Raw genomic sequence first — 10,694 nt, forward strand, 5'->3', positions numbered from 1 at the left:
TTAGCCAGACCTGCCAAACCGGATGCTTAATGAACACTGCTGTGTTTCTTATTTCAGTTCATCAACAACATGATCAACATCAACATCACCTCAGTTTGTCAGGTGAGTATCGCATCCCTTCATGAATCCTGTGACGCAAATCCAGTTCGGTCTCGATAAAACCATTTCGACTCGGATTCCGATCAGATGTTATATACTAGAGGTCGACTTATTCATCGGTTTTGCCGATTATTCGGCACCGATAGTTAATTGTTGGAACTATCCGCTAAAATCCATACTGATAGTTTTTCCGGGTTTCGTTATGCAGTACAAGAGCGGCCTCTAGAGGTGAATCACAGTTTTTATTCATTCATTTTGGCTGTGTTTGGCGCATAACTTTGTTTCAGTTTGAATGCATGCCTTATTTTCCCTAAGTATTTATTAATATAAACATTCATATTTATTTCATTAAGCACATTTTCATGATTCAGTCCTGTACTTTTCTTTTTGTAATAAAGTTGTCCTTTTTTTTTTTTTTTTTTTTTTTTCATAGGATTTTATTATAATTTTTTAAATCAGTATTTACTTTAAAATCGATTAGTTGATTAATCGGTTATTGGTAAATACAATCTAACTCTCCCAAACCCCTCGATAAATGTTGTGAAAATTAGGCACACAGGTGTTCAGAGTTCTTCAAGTTCTTTAAGGCGTGAACCCCCGACCTTCTGATCAGTAATACAGAGCCTTAACCACTGAGCTACCACTTTCACTCGTCTGAGACGATGTTCCATAGATTTTCTGGAGATTTGTGCTCATTCAGATACATTAGAGCATTAGTAAAGTCATTGCTGGTTAATGTGGTGCAGAAGCCTGGTTTTCACATTAATTAATAATAGCATTAGCATTGGAGCTCTATAGCAGGAGATCTTCCACTCCAAACCATGTATAGCAGGTCTTCATGAAGCTGGAGCTTTGGGCAAATGGGCTTTATCATGCTGGAACAGGTTTGGGTCTCCTAGTTCAACTGAAGGGAAATTCAAAAACATTTAATACAATTGTGTGCCTCCAGGTTTGTGGTCACAGTTTGGTGAAGAACCACACAATAATGTTCTTTTCTTATCTGGAATATTGAAAGTAATTTAACATTAAATTTGCTTGTTCTCTGACGCCACCGTCTGGCCGAAAAAGCCGCACTGAGAAGCACTCATCTTTACCATTCTTTACTGTTGCTCAGAGTTCATCGAGTAGTTTATTGAACTGTTGAGATTTTATTCTTCTGTCTGTCATTTTTTTGCAAATCTGGATCCTTTATTTCTTACCTTCTTCACGTCTTTACCCCAGATGACTCGGCTCGTGCTGCCCAGGATGGTTGAGAGGTGAGTTATTACTTTATATGTATCAGTAATGCACGGATATATTTTTTTGCCATCTTGTCTGAACCATTCAGGGGTGAATGTATACAAATTCCTTTGCAGTACAATTCAGAACAATGTTTACATTATTATTATAGTATTCGTGATCGATATATGGCAGAAAAGCCGCAAAGCTCAGTGTGGGTTGACACAGAGGACCAAACTAGCGCCATCTATCGACGATTTGCACATTCTGTCGCTTTAGGGATTAAACGTGGCTTGGCTTTTTAAAAGATGTGTAGAAATCACATAAAATTTTACACCACAGCACAAGGGTTTGATACCGTAAAGAGAAAACGCAATGACGGTTGAGGGGGAATTGAACCTGCAATTAGTCACCAGAAGAGGGCGCCGAGCCGCTGTGTGTGTGAAAGCAGGGTTTCGACCGAGCCTTTGAAAAAGGGGTGTGTGTAAAAGTGAAACCTGAAAGCATTTTTGAAGACTTTAGATGTGTATTAAAGAGTTAAAAAAAGAAACAGAAATTGAAAGTAAATCATAGTGTGGATGTTATGTGATGGGAATAGAGTTTTCCTGTCCTCGTCTGCGCTGCGTCCCCCCTGTTAGGAAAAAGGGAAACACGCTAAACGAAATGATTAATGATTGCACGCCAACTTGCACCGACTGCAATCTCTGCTGTGTGCCGCCTTATATTTCAGGTCTAAAGGAGTGATTCTGAACGTCGCCTCTGCGAGCGGCATGTACCCCGTTCCACTGCTCACCCTCTACTCGTCCTCAAAGGTAAGTTCGTTCACTCGTTCATTTACTCACTCGTTTACTCGTTCACTCACTCGTTAATTTACTCACTCACTCGTTCATTTACTCACTCACTCGTTCACTTGTTTATTTACTCACTCGTTTACTCACTCACTCGTTAACTCGTTTACTCACTCAGTCAGTCACTTACTCATTTACTTGCTCACTCGTTTACTCACTCACTCACTCTCACTCATTCGTTTGCTTACTTACTTACTCGTTTACTCGTTTACTCGTTCACTTGTTCACTCGTTCACTCACTCGTTCACTCACTCATTAGTTCACTCGTTCACTCACTGGTTCACTTACTCACTCACCCACCCACTCACTTACTCATTCGTTTACTCACTCACTTACTCACTCACTCACTCGTTTACTCACTCACTCGTATACTCACTCACTCGTATACTCACTCACCCACTCACTTACTCTCTCGTTTACTCACTTACTTACTCACTCGTTTACTCATTTACTTACTCACTCGTTCATTCACTCACTCACTCACTTATTCATTTACTCACTCGTTCACTCACTCGTTTACTCACTCGTTCACTCACTCGTTTACTCACTCACTTACTCATTACCTTGCATTCGTTTCACACCCACACACTCATTCCCTTGTTTACTCACTCACTTATTCTTTCCTTCATTCAATTTCACTTATGACACTTCTGCTTAATAAACTCTGTTTTGAGCTTCGCATAAATCAATCAATCAATAAATAAACAGCCAAACCTGAATGTCAGTTTTTGTTGAATTGATGTTTAATTAAAAGTATTTTTTTTTGGTGTCGTATTTCCTTTGCCCCTCCACCTCCTCCACCTCCCCTACTCTCTCCGTTCCTGAAAAAGTCTTGAGCCTAACTAACCATGAAGGCCGTGGAGAATCCTTCAGACTCGCGACTCGGTGCTTAACGTTTTACACTGTGCGCGCTCGACAAAACTTAATTCAATTTTAAACTTTTAACTAATTCAATTATTTCATCCACCCCCCCCCCCCAAATTACAAAAGCATTCTGAAGTTAAACCGAGTGTGTTGGAGCGGAGGAAGGCAAAAAAAAAATCTTTCAGCAGCAGGACCTGAAACAAGCGTTTGCATCACGAGATCACAAGACTTTTCAACCCAGCGGTGTGCAGCGCTCCAGTTCTCGGGTCACGGTCTCGTCTCGTCTCATTCACCATCAACACACCCCTTTTTATTCCCCTTCCCATGTGTGTAAGATCGTCTGGGACTTTCACGATTTTGTACTATTTTGTGATTTTTTTTAATATATTTTCATGGTCACAAGCTGAAGTAAATGAAGAGACATAAAAGGGAGTGCAACCTCGAAAATCTGTCCACAAAGTGGGAACTTTCACCTCAAAAACATTTACATAAAATCTGTGCGCTTATATGGAATGCGAAAGTTTTTTCACCAGCAAGTTCAAAAGCTATGACTGTGTTCATTACACCATGTAATGTAATAACCACATACACTTAATTATCAAAAGTTTGCGGACACCTGGTCATAAATACGGAATGTGCTTTTTTGAGCATCGCGTTCCGCATTTAGTCCTAATTTACTCCACTAGATTTTGGAGTGTGCTTGTTGACATCATCAGCCACAAGAGCATTCGTATAGTCAGGTAGTGATGTAGGTGAGTTGAGGAGGCCTGGGGTGCCGTCAGCATTCACATTCATCCCTAAAGTGTTCAATAGGGATGAGATCACAGCTCTATAGTAGGCCACTCAAGATCTTCATCTCCACACCAAACAGTTCTCATCTTATTATACAATTATATTCTGTTATTTGTTCAATTATTAACAAATTACAACATACCACCCCCAACACTGATCACCATTCGGTAGCAGTCTAGCAGGTTGATATGAATAAATAATGATAAATGAACGAATAATATAGATAATATAAATATAATAAACAGTACGTGGAAAGGTGATTGTTTACAAAAATAGAATATAAATAGCAAGTTCTTATTTGGTGAGAATGAAGCTGATTATGTAAATGGAGCTGTTTGGCACAGGGTTTTAATTCAACAGATGCATGTTTTACTGAAAGACTCTTCCTTTCTTTTTGTTAATAATGTTTTAATTATTTGGCCAGGAATACACAAAAAACCCCATTTCTTTCCCCCCCTGGAAACCACGGGCAAGTTGAATAATACCGTGTGTGCACATGCCTGGTGCCATTCAGTGTGTTTATTGTTGAGCCGCTGCATGTTTTTCTCAATTTAAAAAAAAATATTTTTTTTTTAAAGCCTCATCTTAACATCGGAATTTTCCACCTATTAAACCAAACCAGGTTTGCTGTACATCGCGTCAGTCAGCTTTGTGTTTCTCCCACCGAGCGTAAATATACAAAATCGGTCAATTATGTCTAATCATATATCATTATGCAAATGTGCTGCTCTGTGCATGCTCGGTTTTAAAAGAGCAGGAGAAAACTTTGGGTTTATCCGGATGCTTCAGGACCAGAGACAGCTCCCGAACCCTGCATCATGCAGTCAGGAAAATTGTAAGTTAGTTGCTTTTGTTCGACTTCGCTGTCTCTCGCCCGTGAGCAGCAATTGTTTTCATAGAGGTCGACCGATTAATCGGGCCGATTTTTCACCATTTTTTTAAATTATTCACCGATTGTGCTGCAGATCAGGCCGTTTATTAACACTCCCTTACCAGCAGGTGGCAGTAATCTGTATTCCGCGTCCAAACAGAGAAACCGGAAAAGGTAGAACCCAGAGCTAGAATATAGAAAGCAAACAGCGTTTTCCACCTGCCGCAATCATTACTAACTAATTCATGTAGTTTTCAATCATGTTTCTATGTTGCAAAGACGAGAGCAAGAATGACAACAAGCATGTACCGTTTTTTTTTTTTCCCTCTTTCTCCTGTGCTCGTTCGCCAAGCTCATAAGCTAATCGGAGTTCTCTTTTTGCCAGCGAGCAACATGCAGATTTGGCGAAAAACAGCTGATGCCATCCAAAAAAAATAAATCCGACCAACACTTGAATACCACTTGACATTCCTCCGACGGCCGACCGTTAGCTTGGTGTGTCTCCGGGCTGATACTAATTTTGGAGAGAGAATGAGAGTAAATATTTGGAACTGTATTGATAGTGAGTTTTCAACCAGCTGTAGTTTAGGCCTGGGGAACAAAACCTGCTAACAAGTGCACTGCATCACATCTTATTAGAATTTATTAGACGAAAGTGGGAAAGAAAAGGAAAAATCTGCAAAAAATATCGGCATCAAACATCGGCCCCTGGTGATTTCGAAATATCTGCATCCGCCAGAGAAAATCCCATATCGGTCCATCTGTAATATTTGTTGAGCAAATATATGAAAAATCATGCAGCGGTCAAAGCCGACGAGACTGTCCGACTTCAGTGTATCTTAGCAACACCCATGCAGCACGTGATGTCATCGAGGCTGTCCCCGCTGGCCTTTTCGTGGACAAACGCTTCCTCGCAGAGCGAGCGACGGAACAGCAGCAGTTTGTCACCTGCAGTCGTCAGGTCCACTGAGCACGGGGATTTACTGTCGATGGACGCAGTAAGAAAATGAACAAAGCACAGGAAAGGAAAAACGAACCGTGATGGATAGGGCTGTACTGTGTATTTGTGCAAAGCCGTTATCTTTTGAAAGATTTTGTCTCTCTCTTTTGTTCATTAACGCCCATTCAGAGCTTAAAAACACTCATGCATTCTGAGTCTCTTCACTGTTGTAGTGTCACAATTGACACGTGACAATTTTTTTTTCCTTTCTGGTGCGTATAAGGTTTATTTATTTATTCATTAAATTTTTTATGAGGTATGAAGACATAATGAAGGGCAGAATTCTTTGAATAGACATTTTTTCCCAAATCATCACACAGAGTAAAAGCAAGAGCACACACCCATCACCGTGCTTCATTCGGTTATGGAAGTTATTCTTTCGCCACCGGCTTGCTCATCAGGGACAAACTTACTCATAAGGAACATATTTATTTTTAATCACCGCATTATCTGTGTAAAGCTGCTTTGAGACAATGTTCATTGTTAAAAGCGCTATACAAATAAAAATGAATTGAATTGAATTGAATTGAATTCTTTCAATTTTGATGATTTTGACTTACAGCTAATGAAAACCCAAAATTCAGTATCTCAGAAAATTAGAATATTGTAAAAAAGTTTAATTTTGGAGACTCGTGGTGTTCTAAGGCCCCCCCCTTGAGTTTTGAAAATCCATGAATTTTAGACGCACCCTCGCAGCCCCTTATTTCATAATTTGTTTTTATTTTGAAAATCTTTCAGGATTTTTTTTTTTTAGATCTTTTTTTTTTTTTTTTATATTCTCGTCTCCTCACTTTTTTACGAACGCTGTAAAACCACGCTATTTTTGGAATCTCTCGCGTTGCCTATCTGTGATTACCTACGAATTCGACGCGATCCAGGTTCTCCTAGATCAGTATTTGAGAAATAATTTACATCTTTTAAAAATGCAGTTACAAGAGGGGTGGCCAGTGGGGTGGCTGTAATTATGTCTCCTGTCCCTCCCACCTCTTTGCTCCACCCCCTAAGACTGGATCTGAGTGATAGCCAGAGTTTATTTAAGACTAACGTTTTTGTTTCTGTTTTATTTATAGCGATGTCGTAGCTTGCAGACGATTGTTGCGCAAACACTTTTTAGCTCCGCCCACAACAGTTTTCGGAAAGAGCAGCGTTACTTTTATCTTTAGTTTAATCAGATTTCTAAAAGAAAGAATTTCTGGAGAAATTGTGTGTGTATGTCATGTTCCCTTTAATGTTTGGAACGAAGCCGGGTGAAAGCAAAAAAGTATTTTGTTTTACGTATTTATTAATTATTTATTTATAATTCCTTCTTTCAATACAAAGTTTATCTTGTTAAATTGCCTGTCTGCATTTTTTTTCCCCATCAGGCTTTTGTGGATTTCTTCTCTCGTGGACTGGATGCTGAGTACAGCAGCAAGGGCATCATCATCCAGGCAAGAGAAAACGTGCAAAAACAGACTAGCGTTGTCCTCATTAGATGAAAAATGTGTGTTTGTGTGGGTGGGAGGGACCTTTCTTATCTTACCTGCCAATCATAGGGAGACTAGGCAATTGTGGGGATCACGTATGCAGAAGAGGGTAACTAGCACTTTCCTCTGAGTGGGTTCTGTGACTTTGCATGATCAGAACAACGTCATCCATGTCCATCTGATCACTGAAAAAAATTTAAAGATTGCTTTCAAAATAGGATATTAATTCTCCAACCAGGAGAGGGCGCTAGTTTCTGCCAGTTATTATAGTAATAAAAATTATGGTGTAAAACTAATTAGTAGGATATGCGCCCTACTGAGAACGAAAGAAAAATTGACATTAAAAACCACAGGATTCTCATTGAGACAGTTTGAGACATTAGGGATGTTGTCAGAAATGATCTATAAATGAATGTTTTCGGGGGGAAATATATGCGCCGAATTGTTTTTATATTCAGAATTTTATTATTATTACAATTCCTTTTTTTTTAAAACGATATTTCACCACCCACAAAATGAAAATGGGCATCATTCTCAATCAGTTTTTAGATGCATACATTTGCTAGTCATGTAACAAATTTGGCCATTTGAATGAGCAGAACTGCAGAAATTTACTCGTTACATTAACATACGTTCCATCAATAAAGTGTGAAATGAGAAATGATGTAAAATATGATTAATAATCGTGCCCCCTGGTATGAAGGAGAAAAAAATGCTGCCCATCACTATGAAATGTGATGCTCCTTTTCCTGCTCTAACTGAATGGTACGTGGAAATTCTGGGATTTGATCTCACAACCTTCTGATTGGAAGTCCAGTCCAAAAAAACAGTGAGGATCAAAGAATAATTTTTTTTTTTTTTTTTATTAAAGTCTGTAATGTTCTCTTTGATGTAGAGCGTCCTGCCTTTCTTCGTCACCACCAAGCTGAGTAAGATCAAGAAAGCATCTTTGGACATTCCCACTCCGGATCGCTACGTGGCATCGCAGCTGAGCACCGTGGGTCTTCAGACTCAAACGAACGGCTACCTGCCCCATGCTATCATGGTGAGAACGTGACCTGTCTGGAGTTTTTCAAAGACTGAACCCTGTGTGCTGGAGGTGTAACGGTACACGAATTGTATTTCAGCGCACACGTGAAACGAATACGGTTTAGTTTTTAACGCATGTTTGTTTAGTCTCTGCCTCACACTTTGAGTGCAAATAATAATACAGTATCAATACTCTGAAATAAGCAGAACAGTTCAGTAGATCATATTTTTTTTTTTATAGAAAATATAATATTTAAAACGGAAAACACACTGAAACTTACACACGTCCGTGTTTTCCCCGAACGTCATCTGACAAACGTAAACAATTTTATTGAATTTCTTCATTTATTTATTACAATTTTATTGATTTTTTTAAATCAATTTATTTCTGTGCAGCCGATTTAATCCATCGCTCTGTTTAATCAATCTAATAAAACAAGTGTTTATTTGATTTATTCAATTTTATGGTTCCAGTGTGGCGTTTGCATTTTGTACTTGGATTTAGCATTTATTTTTGTTTGTAATTATCTTTTATTTCCTACAGCAGCATTAGTGAGAATATGCTAATTGAAGATTCTCATGTATAACAAATGAGAGCCATTCTTTTTTTATTTTCTGATCTTTTGCAGGGATGGGTGACCACGTCTGTACTTCCTGCAAAACTGCTCAACAGGTACGTCATGAACATGGGCCTGTCTCAGCGTGCACGCTACCTGAAGAAACAGAAGCAGGGCTGAGAAGATCAGGACAGGTGGACTTCAGAGTGGAGAAGACTAGTGGACCAACCAAAAATTTCCTTTTTTTTTTTTTTTGTTTTTTCCTGGCGATGAAGGTTATCGATTCCTGGACATTCCTGGTTGTCGATTCCTTCCAAGCGTGTCGATTCCTGCTTCACTTCTTCTGATCAGTTTTTTCTTCTGGCTATTTCGACTTCAGTATTTTGCATTTATTTCACTTTCTTCAAAGAGACTCGAGCATTTCATCGTTATTGCCATTTTAAATTGAACATATTAAACATTTCTACTCTGGATTTATTGATCGGAAAAGGATTAAAGTGTGGTCGTAACAGAAATCTCTGAGTTTTACATTAACACGTACAGAAAACACAAAAATGTGGTATTTAATTATTAGACTAGGTTTTAATCCTGGACAAATTTCAGTCTAATTTGGACTCAAAGGAGCAGTTTGTCTCCTGCTCTGAGAAGAACTAATATTTTAATGAATACACAGACATTCCTTCCTAATTCCACACTGATCCCCCTAAATTTCCATTTTGAAAACCGTGCACTCATTAGGAGTCGCTTGAGGAGCGAAAAAGTGCTGCTCGTTTAACGGCCAGAAAAAAGACGGCGTCAGAATCCTAAAAACAGAAATGATCTCGATTTTGGCAATATTATAAAAAATCAGTTTTTCCAAATGTCCACTTTAAAGTAAATGATTATTTTGTGTCTAGACACGTCCCTAAAATCCGCTGCACCTTTAAGTGTTGACGGCACGAGAACTTCCAGTTTGTGTTCGTTTTTTTTTTTTAAAGTCTTGCTTTTGTGTAACACTTTTATCTTCTACACTATATGGACAAAAGTTTGTGAAGACGTGACCGTAAGAGTTGTACGTGTTTCTTTGTGAACATCCCGTGCCACATTAATACTTATTCCCTAATATAATAATCTCTACTCTTTTGGGAAGATGTTCCACTAGATGTTTGTACAGGAGGTGAGGTTGAGGAGGCCTGGGGGGGGAGGAGGGGTGCAGTCAGTGTTCACATTCATTGTCCAATTGAAGCTCTTTAGAAGAAGATCTTCCATTTCAACCTATGGAAAGCATATCTTCATGGAGCTGAGCTTTAGTCACAGGAATACGATTGCATGCCTCCGAGGTTTTAGAGTTTGGAGAAGAAACACATGGTTGGATAAGTCAGGTGTCCCAATACTTTTTGTCCATACAGTATGTGTCAATTGGGGGATTGTGTTTCCCCCCTTATGCTGTTAAAAGCCATGTTGTACTCTGATGACTGATTTTGTTGTATGTGCTTTTGCATCGCTTTAAATGTACTCAATTATATTAAAGCATTTAATTGGTAACTTGGGGTGACCGTGTTACTAACGCGGTGTAGTGAGGACTTACTGAGCCAAGAGGAAAAAATGCTTCCATATTCTCTTATTAATGTTTCACACATGTAATATCTTGACGTTTGAGGTACAGATAGTGATGTTATCAAACTTGCAGAAATAAACTGGAACGCTTCAGTCACGTTCTTTTAGAATTAACGTTCGAATAAAAATGTTTTTGAAAATCTTATCGTTCGTTTATGACATTTGCTGAAATTATTATTTTTGCTAAAAATGAAGAAAATCTAATTTTTTATATAGAAATATAGCTTATAATTATGTTTTGTTGACAGGATATGAGGCAGCGTATGTCTGTGGTTTCCAGAGGTGGGTCATACCGGTACATTTCACCCCTTGTTCTTCTGTGGTGTCCTACCTGAAGCCATCCCACCTCTTAAT

General features: G+C 38.8%; 1 protein-coding gene across 2 annotated transcripts in view; it reads left to right on the top strand.

Moving 5' to 3' along the window:
- The window catches only part of hsd17b12b (hydroxysteroid (17-beta) dehydrogenase 12b), a 31,037-nt gene extending 20,552 nt beyond the window's left edge, over positions 1–10,485 (top strand). The window contains exons 6-12 of one of the 2 annotated variants that reach the window (XR_014534977.1): positions 58–102; positions 1,321–1,355; positions 2,048–2,129; positions 7,057–7,122; positions 8,054–8,203; positions 8,817–9,801; positions 9,932–10,485. Coding sequence is in view for 1 of the 2 variants with exons in the window: in XM_083550053.1 (XP_083406179.1) it covers positions 58–102; positions 1,321–1,355; positions 2,048–2,129; positions 7,057–7,122; positions 8,054–8,203; positions 8,817–8,924 (486 nt within the window). In the remaining variant the exon portion in view is untranslated. Of the gene's footprint in view, positions 1–57; positions 103–1,320; positions 1,356–2,047; positions 2,130–7,056; positions 7,123–8,053; positions 8,204–8,816 lie in introns of both variants that reach the window. The other variant, XM_083550053.1, reaches the window with a different exon arrangement.
- The last annotated feature ends 209 nt before the right edge of the window (positions 10,486–10,694 follow it).

Source organism: Silurus aristotelis (genome assembly GCF_946808225.1).
Source record: "Silurus aristotelis genome assembly, chromosome: 9".
Taxonomy (NCBI): Eukaryota; Metazoa; Chordata; class Actinopteri; order Siluriformes; family Siluridae; genus Silurus; species Silurus aristotelis.